The sequence below is a fragment of the Argentina anserina genome, chromosome 6 (assembly GCF_933775445.1).
Source record: "Argentina anserina chromosome 6, drPotAnse1.1, whole genome shotgun sequence".
NCBI lineage: Eukaryota > Viridiplantae > Streptophyta > Magnoliopsida > Rosales > Rosaceae > Argentina > Argentina anserina.
Window position 1 is genome coordinate 6,918,182 of NC_065877.1, and position 17,409 is coordinate 6,935,590.

Consider the following 17,409-nt stretch of genomic DNA (forward strand, 5'->3'; position numbering starts at 1 on the left):
GCCTACTCGAGCTAAAACCAGATCAAGATGCACCCGGGCCACCAAGAGAACACTGCCTTCATGACTGATAAATATCTATATTTCTATCAGGTCATGCCTTTCGGCTTGAAAAACGTTGGGGCGACTTATCAAAGGGCGTTCACTTGGATGTTTGAGAAAGAAATAGGCGAGACCATGGAAGTATATGCGGATGACATGGTCATCAAGAGCAAAACGTCGAAGGGGCATATTGCCAACCTTGACAAGATCTTCTCCATTCTCCTCCACTACAGCATGAGGTTGAATATGGCTAAGTGTGTGATGAACATGGCTGGAGGAAAGTTTTTGGGCTTTATGGTGAGCGAGAGAGGCATCGAGGCCAACCCCGAAAAGGTCCAAGTAATAATGGACATGAAGTTGCCAGCGATCCGAAACGAGGTCCAGTGCCTCACCGGCCGAGTGGTGGCCCACGCTCGCTTTATCTCCCTTCTAACAGACAAGTGCACATCATTCTTCCAATTGCTCCGGACCCAGCACAAGAAAGATATCACATGAGGCCCAAAAAGGAGGTGGCCTTTCTCCGGATCATGGAGTATCTAGGGTCGGTCCCAGCATTGTCGACCCCGGTGCATGGGGACATCTTATTCTTATACTTGGCGGTTTCTCAGCAGCGGTAAGCTCTGCCCTAGTCAGACGGGAAGGCAACAAGGAGCTCCTGGTATATTACAGCGGTAAAGGTATGAATGGCCCTAAGACCAGGTACCCTAAGATTGAGAAACTCGCCTTGGCACTGATCACTACCGCCCATACTATCCATGTATTGACTAACCAACCACTCCGCCAGGTTCTTCAGAAGCCGGAGACCTACGAGCGATTAGTAAAGTGGGTGGTTGAACTTGAAATTTGACATTTAGTTTAAGTCCCAGACAACGTTGAAAGGACAGGCTGCGGCTGATTTCATGTCTGAATTCATCCCTGCAGAAGGGGCCACATATACCAACACTGTGGTAGCTGCACCGACGCCAGTTTGGGAACTCTATGTGGATGGTTCAGCCAACAAGAACTGTAGCGGTGCAAGTGTGATCATCATTGACCCGCAAGGGAATGAATACCCCTATTCTTTTCGGTTCCAGTTCGAGGCCTCTAATAACACAGCTGAGTATGAGGCCCTGATCGTCGTGATCTAGTTGTGTCGCGAGTTGGAAGCCGCCAACGTCCAGATTTACAGCGAATTTCAACTGTTGGTCAACCATGTTGATGGAAGCTATCAATCCAACCTGCCCCAGCTTACCTCATACTAGAATTTAGCTGGGTCGTTACTCCAAAAGTTCAACCACTTTGAAATCAAACAGATTGGCCGAGCTAAGAATGCGAGAGCAGATGCGCTCGCCCGACTAGCCACCTCTGAGCCGGGGGTGGCGATGCCCGAAGTCCATGTGGAAACTTTAAAACAACCGAGCATCTCCTGACCATATTCAGAGATTTTTGCCATCGAGTAAGCTCTGCCACTGTCATGGATTGACTCATTTGTCACATTCTTGACAACAAGAGAATTTTCGGCCGATGAAACCAAGGCGAAGCGCTTAAGACATAAGGCTGCCCTCTACATGGTCTGAGACGGTAAACTTTACCGGTGTAGTCAGTCTTTCCCCCAGCTCAAATGCTTGACTCCAGAGCAGGGCCGACAAGTGTTAAACGAGTTACATAGTGGGGTGTGTGGAAACTATGCCAGAGTGAGGAACCTGGCTTTTAAAGCTCTCCAGATCGAATATTACTGGCCCACAATGGACGCCAATACTAAGGCCATAGTCGGGGCATGTGTACAATGTCACCAATACGCCAACTACATCAGTCGCCCATCTGTCCCACTCTCGGTTATCATCTCTCCAGTCCCTTTCGCACAATGGGGGTTTGACTTGATTGGGGAACAACCGGTCACCCCAGGGCAATTCAAGTACGTCATTATGATGGTAGACTACCATACTAAGTGGATAGAGGCAGAAGCAATAGCTAAAATTACCATGAACCGGGTGATAAACTTCTTATGGCGCTGTGTATACTGCCAGTTTGGTATTCTTAAGGCTTTTGTCACGGATAATGGCATCTAGTTTGACAATTATAAATTTAGGGCACTTGCCCATAAGAATGGCACAACCGTTTGTATGCTTCCCCAGCACATCCCCAAACTAATAGCCAGTCGAAGCCATCAACAAGCTCATCAAGCGAAACCTGAAAAAGCGCCTCAACGAGGCCACCAGACTTTGGGCTCAGAAACTTCCAGAGGTGTTATGGGCAGTCTGAACAACCCCCACAACCGCCACATGCCAGTCTCCCTTTTTTTTGGCTTTCGGCATTGAGGCCGTGATCTCGGTAAAGATTGAAGTTCCTTCCGAGAGAGTCGAGGGCTACGATCCGAACACAAACATTGCTGGCCTCCAACTCAATATGGACTTACTTGAAGAACGCTGGGTTAACGCCCACTTATAGAATATCAATGACAATCAACAGATTTGACTCCCGTAATAGGTCCGGGCCTGGGTGGGCCTGCATGTGGCTCCGCTACCGACAATAAGAATGTTGAAGAGTGAAGGTAGTCTCAAATTCAAATAAAGCGATTGTATTGGCTGATATATCATCGCTTCTTACATATAGTTCCATAAGCTTTAGGTTTGTTCTTTTTACTAAAATCCATATTATAATAAGTGTATTGTATTCTAAAATGTATCAGTTTGCAAAAAATATTTTATTGCCTACTCTATTTTATTTGACGAAGCCACGATACAACGAAAAAAAAGGCACTAAAGCTATGAAGGCAATCATCATAGAAAATGGTGCAACTTTCCTACTTTACTGCTGCACGAAATCATATCCGTCAATCCGTTGTATCATCATGCCACTAGAAGGTTGCGATCATTTTACAAAGAAACAACTCGCAATGTACTTAGAACAAATAAGACACTTAAGCTGACTACACTAGAACGACGCCCACATCTTTTTATTGCAAGCGGAAAAAAATTCAAAAGCCATTGAAAGAAAATAAATAACAATAACATAAGAACATAATTGCCATCTAATATATAGTAAATGAAGAAGATTAATAATGTGCATATATTATACATTATGATAACCTCATAAGTTGACTATTTAAGATTTGTTTTTTAAAACTATGAATATAGGATTTGAAAAAAATCAGCACCATCTTTCTTGGTGCTGGGACTCGAAGCCCTCTAGGGTTTTGTGGAGGCAGCTACGCTCCTGCTCAGGTAGGGTGAAGCTTGTAGTGGACTAAGGCAACATCGCTCTTCCTCAGGCAGGGCACGTCTGCGGCTCCAGATTATGTTCTACGGTGGGGATTTGGGTTTTGTTTCTATCTTGTTGGATTGAAGGATTGTTGGATCGAAGGCAATGGGGCTCCTCCCTTGGCTGAGCGGCGACATAGTCTCCATTGGTGGTCTACATCTGCTTTCTGAGAGCTCGGTTCGAGGGGCAATCCTCTTGCATCTGCAGGTGGGTCGGAATCAACTGATTTCTGCTCACGCGGCGGCAAAGGCAGGTGTGGTCGAACCAATCCCAAGAGGCGACCCCTTGATTTTAGTTTGGTAATCACTATGGTGGAGGAGCGAGTTTGACCACCAGAAATTGCACAACTTTGATTTGGGTCGGCAGAGTTTTCTCGGCTAGATCTTACGGCGGGTCCGGGTGATGTATCTTGGGCTTGGACAATGGGCCAGCTTCTTGGGTATTTCACAATACCTAGTAGGTTTCAGACCTTTTTCAAGTTCCATATATTTCATTTTGGCCTAGCATGACTTTGGCATCCCACGGCTCTAGTTTGCTCGAGGGTTCGTGGAGTCTACTTTGCTTCTTAGGTTTTGATTTTTGGTTATGTCCGCTTGTTTTTGGATGCTTTTAGTTTCGAACTTTTGGATTCATTTTTCCGTTTATTGTTTAGTTGGTTAGTATCTGCTTAAGGGTGACTTGTCACCTTTATGCATGATCCTTGTGGTTGTTATGAGCCTTGCGCTCGGATTGGATTATGCCAAGTGAATTCATTTCACTGTTTTCAAAAAAGAGATTTAAAAAAAAAGTAAATAACTTACTCAATATATTCAAAACTGTTATATTTGGCCCTTACTTAAGGCTTTAAAACAATATATGCACACATTAATATACTTTCCTAATTAGTTACCTGCTCGGACTATATATAACACTGCTAACTTTGTAATTCTTCATTCTATTCCTGCCTACATTTTATAAGCTAATTTTGAAAGATAGTGTTATGGTAGAAATGTCTAAGTTTTCTATCTTTAATGTTTTTACCATTGCTCTGCTATTGTCAGGTAAGTAATCTGAGCTGCATGTTTTTCCAGTTTGCCTTGTTATATTAACAGTCATTACCCACTCACTTATATTTCAAACTTTTGTAGTTTCTTTGGTGCCTCAAGTTTATGCACTACAAAGATGTCAAGAAGAATTGTATGCCACTGGATGCACATTGGCAGATTGCGGGAAGAAGTGTTTGGCCAAACACCAAGATGTTAAACATTCTTGCGTACCTAATGCTCGCACGTCAGAGTATGCTTGCTACTGCTTTTGGAATTGTTGAATGATTTCAACTAATGCGCTTGGTAGATGATAGAATAAGGCTATACAATAGCCACTAGAAGAAAATGATTTTCACCATATTTATGTTTGATGAGATAACGTCGAAATGTACGCACAAAGATGCATTATAACAATGGGAAGAATTTGATACACGAACCTCATGATTATAACTTTCAACCTTGTTATGAAATCATAGACACTATAGTGTATGAAGTCGAGGCATTCGGCCTTCCAAAACTAATGTCAGTTGAAACTCAAAGTCAGACGAAATATATCTCAAAGAATAAAGCATCTTGAACCATATTTTTGAAAAGTAGCGCCTTGATCTGGCCGTAAAGGATTAGTGAGACATTTGTTAATCAACTTCGAAAATTTGACACTCCCAAAATATAAAAACATAGGAAATCATAACCATTGTCGGCTTCGTCAGCTTCTTGTTAATTGCTGCTTTGTGCATGCGATGATTAGTGAGACATTTGTTAAAAAATCTGCTCTCGTTCTTGCTCAATCACCTGCATTTAGAAATGAATTAAAGAAAGGAGAGCATTGTTCACCATTGTAATATGCGAGGAGGGCACATCAAATGTGCAATTTTAGTGTAACGGACAAAATTGACACATACACAGCCAAGGGGAATTCCTGATGTCTTGGATAGTTGAACAAAGGTTCTTGTTCGCAATTTAAACCTTTTGCTAGGGGTGTGCACGGTGCAGTGCGGTGCGGTACAGGTTGGAGGTAAAATCATATCCAATCCACTTTAAATGGATTGTCGATTTTGCAAACCATATCCAGTATCTGGTTTAGTCAACCATTTACTTGAGTAAAACACATGTTTCGATGCGGTTTCGGTGCGGTTACGGATAAACCACTTGTTTCCACATGTCAAATTGAAATAAATAAAGTCATTAAGTCTCCAAATAATATTATAAACCAAAATACGAACCAAGTTTTGAAAGCACAAATCTTTGAATAATAATACATAATAATGTCTCTTAAGTCTTGAAAAATATACTAAAATATAAAAAGCAAAGAGAGAAAAAAAGACAGTGGAAAAAAGAGATAGAATTTAGTCAATTTAGAATAGATCTTGGCAATCTTGAAGTTTAGAGCCTTAAAGATAAGATTTTATTACTATTAGGGTATTGGTGTATTACTATATCATCATGTTATTATTAAATAAATAATAAAAATTATTATTTATTTTAAACCGGTGCGTTTAGTTTTCATCCAGTTTGAAAAATATCTAATCCTAATCCAATCTATTTATAAGCGATTTGGAATTTTCATGATGTTAATCCAATTTACCTAAAACGATGTGGTTCGCTATTCGGTTTACATTTTTCAGGTAAGAAATGCACACCCCCACCTTTTGCTCTAGCTTTTCCATTAGATATACAATTTCCCCGACCATATTCCAGCATTACTTGCTTGAACTGAATAGTGTTTAACACGTTACCGGGACTGATGAGATTATGAATCAAATTGCTGATGAAAACCATAATTCCAATGAAACACTATCTGAACCTGCAGAGCTTAGGTTCAAAAGTATAATATTACTTTTTTAAAGTTAAAAATTCCTGATACAAAATCCATAGAGTACTTGTTTGCCATTGCTATCAATACCAAACTGTTTTGTAACTCTCAGAACCCCTCAATAACCCAAAACTGCAAGAGTGAATCTAAAAATTAGAGAGCCGCAAAATTGAGCACTGACTTTAGGTACCAAAGCTACGGTCTCCAGCGTCACCCAGTCCAGGGATTATAAACCTGAAATCAGTACCACAACAAAAGAATATATATTCAACCTGTTTGCAAAATCAATCGCACATCCTAATAGGTAATAGCTGCATCACATCAAAATGATCAAATAGAGGTACTAACCCTTTGTCATTAACAGTAGGATCAATAATCCCAGTGTAGACGTGAATCCTGGAAAATAGCAAAAACCCAAATTAAGGACTGTTTATGTTATGTCTAAACTGCTTAGACGTAATAAATAATAGTTTTACCCAGGAAATTTCTCACTCAGCTTTTGAAGGGCCGGAGGAGCAGCTACAGCGGATATCTGTGAAGGAACATCATTTACCGTATGTATTCACTATTTAGGACACCTATAGAAAACATAAGAAATCCCTTCACAATACTTACTACTTTGATTTGCTTGTTGGCAAGCCCATGCTCCTTTAATAGGTCCACAGCGGCTACTATTGTGCCACCTAAAATGAAAATATATGACAATTCAATGTAAACTGCATACATGAACACATGAAGTGGACACTTATGTCACATCTTTTATCAAAGGCATAGTCGGTATTGATACCTGTTGCTAGCATTGGATCACACACAAATACTCGAGATCCTTCAGGAAACTTTGCAGGTAGCCTACCAAAGATTTAAAAATAAAAATTTGTTAAAAGAGTCACACAAACAGTTGTAAAAGAAATGAGAAATACAAAGAAAAAGGCAAAACAAGATTAGATCAGAACAAAAATGTATATAGCATGCTATATATGAAGATGAGAAATACTCGCAGCATTATAACACCCACAAATATTAGCTTTTAAGTACTTAGTGGTTCATACAAGGAATGCTTACTTGTTAAGATATACTGTTGGTTGAAGTGTTTCCTCATCTCGGGCCATTCCTTAAATGTAAAAAGACATCAGATAGTACCGTTTACATAAAAACACTAACTTAAACTTCAAGCATCTGCTACACAGGAACATTTCTTACCAAGGTGGTATGTTTTTGTTGCAGGCAAGACGGATGATGCGTGTTCTATAAGAGCAAGACCAGCTCTCAGTATTGGAACGACCTGCAAAACTAAAGAATATAATATCAATAAATCACACTTAAATGTTAGACTCTGCCCAGTCAAATACTTCTTTAAGCTCTCAGTATCTGTGAATCCAGTCACCAGATAAAAAGTTGCAGGCTAGACTCATAACATCGAAGCTTCTTTAAACAACAACATACAAAATAACCAATGCTGAGAACTAACCGACACAGGCTCCCTTGGATCAATGAATTCAACTGATGCAACACCCATAGGTGATTGAATTTCTCCGGTGACTGTAGGCTGAAAATGAGAAAAGCAAAAACATGCCTCATAAACCCTGAAGAGAATATAATGTTGATTACTGCTGTGGTTATGAGTGTAAGATATGGAAACTCACCAACCAATCTCTCGAAGCTTCATAAATAAGAAGTCTTCCCAACTCAGCCATCGCATTTCCTACAAATATACGACACATCCCATATCAAAATGCTAATTCAACTTTGATTGACAATTATAATCTCGAAAACTAAAACCAAAAGCCACAGCTGTTTCCATCATTCTACGACGAACAAACAAGCAAATGCAGAGTACTAATGAAGCTCGATAGTTGATATAAGAAATCATCAAGTCTAATGCAGAGTACACATTCGGCAATTTCGTTACTTACTGAAAATGGGGCAAGGGGTTTGCTCATTCCTCAGGACTGAAACCCAATGCTTGATCAACGGGTGCGGCGGCACAAACACCTGATATGTCATCAGCAACAAATCAGTAACATATTTTTAAAACCAAGCACATTCTTCCACAAACCAAATACACCAATACATAAAAGATCAAACCTTTACAACTTGGAGACCAAAAGTTCGTATTTTCATCTCATTCTAGTAAACCCAAAACCAAAGAGCCTCCAAATATACACTCATTCTAACTATATAAAAACCAAACAGAGCAAAGAAGCAAAAGTGAGACAAGTAAAAACCAGCATTCGGTCGCCGGAAACAGTCTTCTCCTCGGTGGTCATGTGGGCCTTCACGGTAAGTGATCTCCGGCGTTGGATACCGGAGCAAGAGACCTGCGGATGATGAAAACGGACGTGGTTCGATTACAAAGACAGCGTGAAAGAAATTTACTGTGAGGGGCGTGAAGGAAAGAAGGGAAAAAAGAATTTACCTTGTGGGGATTAGAGGAGGAGGGAATGAGATTAAGTAGGAGAGGAGGGGGGCTAGGGTTTCGGGACGGGAAACGTGGCGTCTGGGAGGGACAGGATAGGGAGAAATTTAAACGACACGACGCCATGGATTTGAGGATTTTAGTTTGTGTTCTGTTTTTCTGCTGTGTGTGTTTGGGATGCAAATGTGTTTGGGTCAGAGAAGGAGAGATGAGCTAAACGACAAGACGTATCGGGTCGACCCGTTTTGTGTTAATGTCGGGTTCAGCATGAATCATGGGTAGGGTACCCGAAGATTGTCCGGTTAGAATGTTGATATGTGATTGTAAAGTTGGTATAAAGTCTAGTACGCTTTCGTATTAACAAGCTAACTAGTTAGTTTTAGAAAACTACACTTGATAAATAGTTTGAAATAAAATAGGATGGGATGACTTAAATTATAAATTTGAGTTTAGGATTTAGACCAAAAGTTGGAGATGTTCGATTAAATGGAATTAGATGTCATATAAGCATATAACTCTTGACAAAATGATATCAATATTTCTGGATGCCATTTACGGCTTCATATTCTAGATGTCCCCTTAAGGAACCGATGTCTTCGTCGCACACTTCCGATTAGGGACACGACGTTTTAAGCTCACTAACCCGCACACTTTTGTTATTATACAGTGCTGCACACTATACATACTGTTTTGTGTGTATGTGTAAAAAAATATCAATATAAAATTTGTCCTCAAAATGCCATGAGAACCACAAGATTTTAAAAATTTAGATTCTAAAACCCGTCTTATTATAGGAAGCTGACTCTACACATATAAGTATAAATTTCACTCTCCCGCGGAAGATGTGGGCTTTGTGACTTACCTGCCTGCTGAGTTCCTAACCAGACGTCACATAACAACCATGCATAAACCAAGCTTCACGAATATCCCGAGAAGAAAAATAGTCAACCCTAATGCCATGTATGCATATTTTTCACTAGGTATGTAACTGAATTAGTAAAGAAATCGAATGTGACAGTCGAATGCCAACTAAGCAATCAACATTCAGGTCTTTCAAAAGTCGAAACTAATCTGCTAATTCTCGCAAAGTAACAACAGTAGAGTCGTAGGCAAGATTACTTATACCGATATCGACCTGTACTTAACTGCTTATACTTAATTCTTGGCCCTCCCGGTTTCATTGTTGGCCAATATACACCTCAATAGAATGCTATCTTCCTTCCTTTTAACATTATTTTTGTACAAGCCAAATATTTTTTAAATTAGTCTACACCGAACTTAAGAATACATGGGTTAGATGAATACATTACTTTGAGATTTCATGACAAGAAAATCATTCACATTAGATCGATCATACGTTACTACAAATTGTGATATAGTCTCTACGAAATATTTATCTTCAGTTATATTCGATAACTTGTAGAATCTTATAAGCCATGTACTATTAAACATGTATATCGTCTCTCCCATTACTTGGATTGGAAACAACTAGGCATATTTGAGTGACCTTATATATCATCATTTCATCATTCATTCATCACAATTAAAACTTAAGAATGGCTTCAACAGATCGACAGATCAACTTCACCATTTTCATATGTGAGGGTAATATATACCACCCTACTTAAGCCAGAGCCACAGCGACCACGATATTCTTCCAACGATAAGGGTGAATAACGCATGATGGATCGAAATCCATAATCCATATCAAATTCAAATATGTGTTAATATTCAGTAGTAATAATAGATCCCCCGATTATGGTAAGTACACAGAAATTACATGGAATAAATCATTATATTAGATGCAATGCATTTCGATAAGATTTAAAATAAACAAATTGATGAAATCGCCAAACAAATGTGATTGGAAATGATTAGATTCAATGCACTCTATACCCCTGGCGTATATTTATTATTTAGGGAGGTTATTCCCATCAAGATTTCCATAAACTTTGAACATACTTTTTCAGCCCTGCGCTGTAAAAAGTATCGTTTTCATTCCATCAATTACATAGTAACACTTGGGAGGCAGCTATAGTATACCAATTCTCACCCACCACACAAAATCCAAGTCCATGAAGCTGTTCATCTTTTCACTCCAGTCATCGCGTTCTTCGTTTTCACGAGTGTTCACGTGAGTCATCAAACTTGCACCAGAATCGCTAAAGAGGTTCGTCTCCGAAGACGTGGCTTCTCGTGCTCGTTCTTCGGACTAGGACTTACTCCACTGAGTTAATTAGTTTCACACTCTCAGCTCGATCTTCTTTTGTCTTTTTACCCTTGTATCCTTGTTTCGTCTCCCTCTCAGATTTTATATATATACCTACCACTCCCTCTCACTTTCTCTTATTGCTCTCCCTCACACACCTCTCTCTCTCCCTCTCTCTTTCTCTGGGATTTTGCACTACGTATACGCAACCAGTTTGACTCGACCAGCCTAACTCGTCAGCATGGATTATATTGATCCCACTCGAGCTTTTGTCAAGAATGTCAAGCGTATCATCGTCAAGGTCATCATCGATCGTGTTCATTGTCTCCTTAGATTTTTCATTCTGTGTTTTTCTGGGTTGGCTCGTCGTATTTGGTTGTGTTGTGTGATAGTCATGTAGATTCTTGGTTTTCTGATGAGCTCTGTCTTATGATGATTATTGTGCGGGGGAAAAGTATGTATATTTATGAGTTAATCTATTATATATATGATTGGTTGGGACCGTGTGCCTAGATAGTGATGACTACATGAGAATTCTGGCCAAAGAAGAATTTTTTTTTTATATCTAAAAATGGGAAGGGACAAAATGGTTGAGATTCAGCCCAATTTCTGCGGGGGTCGTTCTGTCTCGTGAGAGTGATGTTTTTTTTTTTTTTTGAAAGGAGTAAGAGTGATGTTAATCACAGGTTTAGTTAGGAGGTGAAAGTTCATAGCTTTTTGTTTGGTGAGCAATTTTGGTTTGTTTTTTCTGTCATACTTTGTATCATAGGTTCTTGTGAGTGTTAATTGATGGATACGATGGTATTCTGATACAAAAAATGGATTAGCCTTCATAGTATTAGTAAAACCAGTTGAATTTGGAGAAGCATTTCCAGATTTTCTGGAATAAACAGTTTTTCTCTTGGGTAAAGTTTACATTTAGTAAAGAGTCAATTTTTACACAATGTTTTCAATTTGATTTTTCAGATTTTACCCAGTTACTGATGAAGATTAATTGATGATATTGCAGGTTGGAACTGCTGTGGTCACTCGTGGTGATGGAAGACTGGCATTGGGCAGATTAGGAGCTTTGTGTGAGCAGGTATAACTCTATTTAAGTATGAGGTTTCAGTATGATTATGTATTCATTGTATTGTAAGACTGGACAAGTATAATGAATTGGTGTCTGCGAGTTTCAGTAGGATTGAATCGGTCTGTATGTGCATTAATAATAAGACTGATGATCATGTTTTTATCGTGCAGCTTAAAGATATAAATTCTCAAGGCTATGAGGTTATTCTGGTGACCTCAGGAGCTGTTGGTCTTGGCCGTCAAAGGCTGAGATACAGGAGATTGGCAAATAGCAGGTTTACACCTCATTTTCATTCAGACGGATAAAGAATGCTTGTTTGTTGATTCTGATTTTTGGTTTCAAATTGAGGTACCTGAAAAAAATGTTACGTCTGAAACAACTTTGTACTTGTTTTGTAGCTTTGCTGATCTCCAAAACCCACAAAATGATTTGGATGGAAAAGCTTGTGCAGCTGTTGGACAGAGTAGTCTCATGGCTCTTTATGATGCCATGTTCAGCCAGGTGAAGCATAATCTTCTTGAACTTTTTGAAGATTACAACATTGAGTATATTATGTTTGTCTATTGATTTTGCATATACTTTGTGGAAAGTACTAATGAGAAATTCATTAATGTGCAGCTTGATGTGACTTCCTCTCAGCTTCTCGTGACAGATAGTGTTTTCAGGGATGAAGCTTTCAGAAAGCAGCTCTCTGACACTGTGAGGTCTTTGTTGAAACTGAGGGTTATTCCTATATTCAATGAAAATGATGCAGTTAGTACCAGGAAAGCCCCTTACGAGGTATGCAACTCTACTTGTTCCTGTACTCTTTCAGTTGAATTTGTTTTAAAACGCAATGGCAATAAGTGTGTTGCTTAGAATGGGGAGTTCTGTTTGCAGGACTCTTCTGGTATATTTTGGGACAATGATAGTTTGGCCGGTCTATTGGCCCTGGAACTGAAGGCTGATCTTCTTGTGTTGCTAAGTGATGTAGAGGGCCTCTATAGTGGTCCTCCTACAGACCCAAAGTCGAAGTTAATCCGTACCTATGTGAAAGAAAAACATCATGGAGAAATAACATTTGGAGACAAGTCTAGGGTGGGCAGAGGAGGTATGACTGCTAAAGTCAATGCTGCTGTGTGTGCTGCTTATGGTGGAATCCCTGTTGTTATCACGAGGTGAATTCTATCTTATGGTTACATAAAACTCTCTTTTATTTTCATCTTCTGCACAATCTTCACATTGTTGCATATTGTATTAAACACTCCAATTCTCACCCACATCATACACTACACAAATAAACGAGTATTTGAAAATCATTTAGTAAAATGAGGTTAATGAATCAACTGTTTCCAGATTTCTCTTGCAATATTTATTTGAACTTAATTGTTAAGTTTCATGTAACATCCCTACAGTTTCTACTTACTACTGACTAGATATGTTTCCTCTTTATTTTTTTTTCTGCACAGTGGCTATACAAATGATAACATTATAAGAGTGCTTCAAGGAGATCGAATTGGTACTGTCTTTCATCAAGATGCACATTTGTGGACTCTCGCTAAAGAAGAAACTGCACGCGAGAAGGCTGTTTCAGCACGGGAATCTTCTAGAAAGCTTCGGGTACTTAACACCATAATCCTTTGTTTAATTTTTTTATTTTAGTTCTGGCTTCTCAATTCCTTTTATTATTTCATTAGTTAGGTACAAAGTAAAAAATTCACATAGTAATTCAGCATGTGATGCAATCGATTTTTATTGCAGGCTCTGAGCTCTCAGGATAGGAGTAAAATATTGCTTGATATAGCTAATGCCTTGGAGGCAAATGAAAGTGACATTTTAGCTGAAAATGAAGCTGATGTTGCGGCTGCACAGGAGGCTGGATATGACAAGGCACTAATATCTCGGTTGGCCCTAAAGTCTGGGAAGGCATGTATCTTACTGATTTTTCTAGTTAAAGTAATGTAAGATATGCTTATCTTCTATCACTTGGTTGTGGATTAACATCTTATTATTATCTACAGATTTCTTCACTTGCAAAATCTATGCGTCATCTTGCTGAAATGGACGAGCCCATAGGGTGTGTCTTGCAGAAAACAGAGGTTTGGATACCCACTATGACTCAGAAATTACTGTTTTTAGAATTTTATATACCTAAAGGACAAGTACATAAGTTTTTATCTACCCATCTCAAGCATCTTAGGGTCCTGGTAATATGTGATCTTCTTCAACCACACACAAGTTAGCAAGAAGCTTTATTGTTAAAACTAAAAGGAAGTTAGATTTAGTTAGAAAATAAGCTATCACGTTTCAGTATTCTTTTTCCTCATTGCTCCAAAATTAACTATTGAGTATTTCATTTTACTTTAAGATACAATTCTCTCTTTGCCTTGCGTGCAGGTTGCAGATGGACTCATCTTAGAGAAAGTGACTTGTCCCTTGGGTGTTGTTTTGGTTGTTTTTGAGTCTCGACCTGATGCCCTTGTTCAGGTAGACTAAAAGTACCACTATATTGTATATTCCTGCATCTTTAAACATCTATACAGGTTTTTATTAGTAATTAGTATCTTTTCAACTGACAATTTTTAGTTAGAAATATACCTTTTATAGTCACTTCTCAACCTTATTGGTTAGCAATAATTTTAAAACATTGTGAGCAGGTCATCCTCTCCTTAACGGTAGGCATATTGAGTGCCAATATGACATACTTACCCTGATTCTCCATATGAACAATGACAATAATTCCCTGCTTATCTGAATGAACAATGAACCTGCCATAGTTTCTTATTTGGCACTGGCCTCTTTATCTTTTTAGTTTTTTCTGGGTGTCTTTTTTCAAGGCAACATTCTTCTCCTTGAATTTCTGTTTCTAATAGATACTAAATTGTGCTTAAATTTGTTTCATCCTGTTTTTATTTTATTTTGATCTACTGACCATTACATTTTCATATAATCCAATAGATAGCTTCATTAGCAATTCAAAGTCGGAATGGTCTTCTGCTTAAAGGAGGGAAAGAAGCCAAGAGGTCAAATGCTATATTGCACAAGGTCTGGGAACCTTGAATCTGGTGCTGTTTTAGCACATTAGGTTGTTTCACTGCTAAAACACCTAATTAGTGTTTGCTAGTTTAAAATATTTTCTTTTGCAGGTCATCACCAAAGCAATCCCAGATACTGTTGGTGGCAATCTCATTGGACTTGTAACTTCACGAGAAGATATACCTGATCTGCTGAAGGTTGGTGAAAACTGTCCGTGTTTTTTTCCTTTAATCTTGTTAAACCTAATATATTCGTTGTGTTATAGCTTGACGACGTGATCGATCTTGTCATCCCTAGAGGCAGTAATAAACTCGTTTCTCAAATCAAGGAGCAGACAAAGATACCTGTTCTTGGTCATGCTGGTAAGATAAATTCGATAGACATTGTTCGTGTACCCTACCACTGAAAACTAGCTAGAGTTTCAACAAGGTTCTGTTATATATGCATGCAGATGGGATCTGCCATGTATATATCGATAAGTCAGCTGATATGGACATGGCAAAGCGCATTGTTCATGATGCGAAGGCAGATTATCCTGCTGCCTGTAATGCAATGGTAATTATGGTTTTACTTCCACATTCATTTACCACATGCATTTTGACATTCCATAAGCTGCATGTATTGATGTTATACGTTTTTTGTTTTCCTTCTGGCAGGAAACACTTCTTGTACACCAAGATTTGTTTAACAATGGTCAGCTTAATGAGATAATTACGCAACTCCGAGGGTCAGGTATGACACCATGTAGGGATTATATTTCAACAAGTTCTTTTTTTTTTCTTTTTGCTGAAAGATGAGTGAGGGAAATATAATCTCCCTAACACCCTAATCGATCAACTTAAAAAAGAAGAAGATAATAACGAGAGAGGTGGACCAAACCAAAACCTCCCAAAGTAATCTAGGAAAACCAAAATATGGGGAAGACCCATAAAGTCACTACTACAGTATATCCCAACCAGTTGTAAAATTTATGAGATGTCAGTTCTACCTATGTTCCCATATTTGAGACTCACAGGTGACATAACCAGTAACAGAAAAGCAATAATGCCGGACATTGGTGGCATGAGTCATACAACCTCCTCTTCACTTGGAAATTGACGACCAGGATTATTTAGACTGTAATTTAGGGGATGTGCTGAAAGAATATAGTCTGAATTACATTATTATTAGGCAAATGATGGGTATACTATAGATGGTACATATAATAAATTTGACATGATGAATTTATCTTCTGTTCTAACTGAGAGGTGGTAGGCCGAAATTTGGCCTTGATCTGGTGAGAGCAGTAAACGAACTGATGTAAAGTTTGAAAAGAATGTTGAGGTTGTGATTGTTTGATGGAATTTTTATCGAACAATGTGCACAATTTGTTCATGAGCTGATATATAGCTTGTTTTTATTCACTCACGTCGTTATTTTTATTCCAATATATGGGTACAATTTTACTGGCATGTTTTACTTATTCTCTTCCTGATATTAGAGAGCTTCAAACCATGGAACTTAATTAATGCCACCCTCTTTGTTGCAGGTGTTTCTTTATATGGTGGACCAAACGCAGCAGTTTTGTTAAACATTCCAGAGACAAGCACATTGCATCATGAGTACAGTTCAATGGCTTGCACAGTAGAAATTGTTGATGATGTTTATGCTGCAGTTGAACACATTCATACACATGGAAGGTCAATCCATTTCTCATATTCCATCTCTGTCCCTCTTTTTAATTTTCGTACAATTCATAATTTTAGTTATTAATTTATTCTAACTTTTCCACCTCCTCTCGTTCCCCAATTACTCTTTTGCAGTGGTCACACTGAATGTATCGTTGCAGAAGATAAGGAAGTTGCTGAATATTTCTTAACCCAAGTTGACAGGTAATCTTGGTTCATGCGTATATGTAATCGTCTTAGTGTCTTACAATTGACAAATGAGACAAATTAGAGCATGTCACATTGATTTCTTGAATCATATTATCACATTTTGATGGGAATTGCTTTTTGCATCAACAGCGCTGCTGTATTTCATAATGCAAGTACACGATTCTGTGACGGGGCTCGCTTTGGTCTTGGTGCAGAGGTCAGTAATCTGCTAGACATTTATTGAGTATCAACGTTTTCCCCTTTCATCCTCATCCTTGACTCGAATAATGGATGAACAGGTTGGGATAAGCACAAGCAGAATTCATGCCCGAGGTCCTGTAGGAGTTGAAGGACTGCTAACAACTAGATGGTACGAAATAGGATTTCTGGCTTATCTTTTGTTTATATGCCTAATACTTTTTATATTCTGATAAACTCATATAGAGAATCTAATGCTGTAGTTTAAGTAGAAAATGTGTAAATGTGCAGTATTGATTGAAACTTCTAATACGTAATGCAGGATAATTAGCAACAGAGCCACAACAATTATATGCCATTCTATTTCGGACTCTGAAGTTTTTGGCTCTTAGAGCCGGATAAGATTATTGCATGATCATGTTTCCTTTTTGTGACATAATGCAGGACTCTGAGGGGAAAAGGGCAGATCGTGGATGGCGATAAAGGGGTTGAATACACTCACAAGAATCTACTCAAAGCTTGTTAA

General features: G+C 38.7%; 2 protein-coding genes across 2 annotated transcripts; one reads left to right on the forward strand and one right to left on the reverse strand.

Annotated features, from left to right (window-relative positions):
* Positions 1-6,085: 6,085 nt before the first annotated feature.
* Positions 6,086-8,687, reverse strand: LOC126800424 (uracil phosphoribosyltransferase). The gene is made up of 12 exons (XM_050527792.1): positions 8,534-8,687; positions 8,343-8,435; positions 8,031-8,109; positions 7,761-7,819; positions 7,586-7,663; positions 7,318-7,399; positions 7,180-7,228; positions 6,905-6,966; positions 6,733-6,800; positions 6,594-6,649; positions 6,466-6,513; positions 6,086-6,351 (listed from the first exon to the last, which is right to left on the reverse strand). The coding sequence occupies exons 1-12, from the start codon at positions 8,657-8,659 to the stop codon at positions 6,300-6,302; spliced, it is 852 nt and encodes a 283-aa protein (XP_050383749.1). The 5' UTR covers positions 8,660-8,687; the 3' UTR covers positions 6,086-6,299.
* A 2,296-nt stretch (positions 8,688-10,983) lies between these two features.
* Positions 10,984-17,409, forward strand: LOC126796762 (delta-1-pyrroline-5-carboxylate synthase-like). The gene is made up of 20 exons (XM_050523495.1): positions 10,984-11,043; positions 11,752-11,823; positions 11,985-12,088; positions 12,213-12,315; positions 12,433-12,594; positions 12,694-12,971; positions 13,263-13,413; positions 13,555-13,719; positions 13,815-13,892; positions 14,191-14,280; positions 14,752-14,838; positions 14,940-15,026; positions 15,095-15,191; positions 15,281-15,384; positions 15,486-15,561; positions 16,358-16,508; positions 16,632-16,700; positions 16,836-16,902; positions 16,985-17,055; positions 17,328-17,409. The coding sequence occupies exons 1-20, from the start codon at positions 10,984-10,986 to the stop codon at positions 17,407-17,409; spliced, it is 2,154 nt and encodes a 717-aa protein (XP_050379452.1).

Coding starts and splice junctions, on each gene's coding strand:
- LOC126800424 (XM_050527792.1), bottom strand. CDS start 8,659: ATGGCGTCGTGTCGTTTAAATTTCTCCCTATCCTGTCCCTCCCAGACG. Junction 8,436..8,533: donor CCTCCTCTAATCCCCACAAG/GTAAATTCTTTT, acceptor CATCATCCGCAG/GTCTCTTGCTCCGGTATCCA. Junction 7,820..8,030: donor AACCCCTTGCCCCATTTTCA/GTAAGTAACGAA, acceptor GTATATTTGTAG/GAAATGCGATGGCTGAGTTG.
- LOC126796762 (XM_050523495.1), top strand. CDS start 10,984: ATGGATTATATTGATCCCACTCGAGCTTTTGTCAAGAATGTCAAGCGT. Junction 14,839..14,939: donor CAAATGCTATATTGCACAAG/GTCTGGGAACCT, acceptor TTTCTTTTGCAG/GTCATCACCAAAGCAATCCC. Junction 16,509..16,631: donor CACATTCATACACATGGAAG/GTCAATCCATTT, acceptor ACTCTTTTGCAG/TGGTCACACTGAATGTATCG.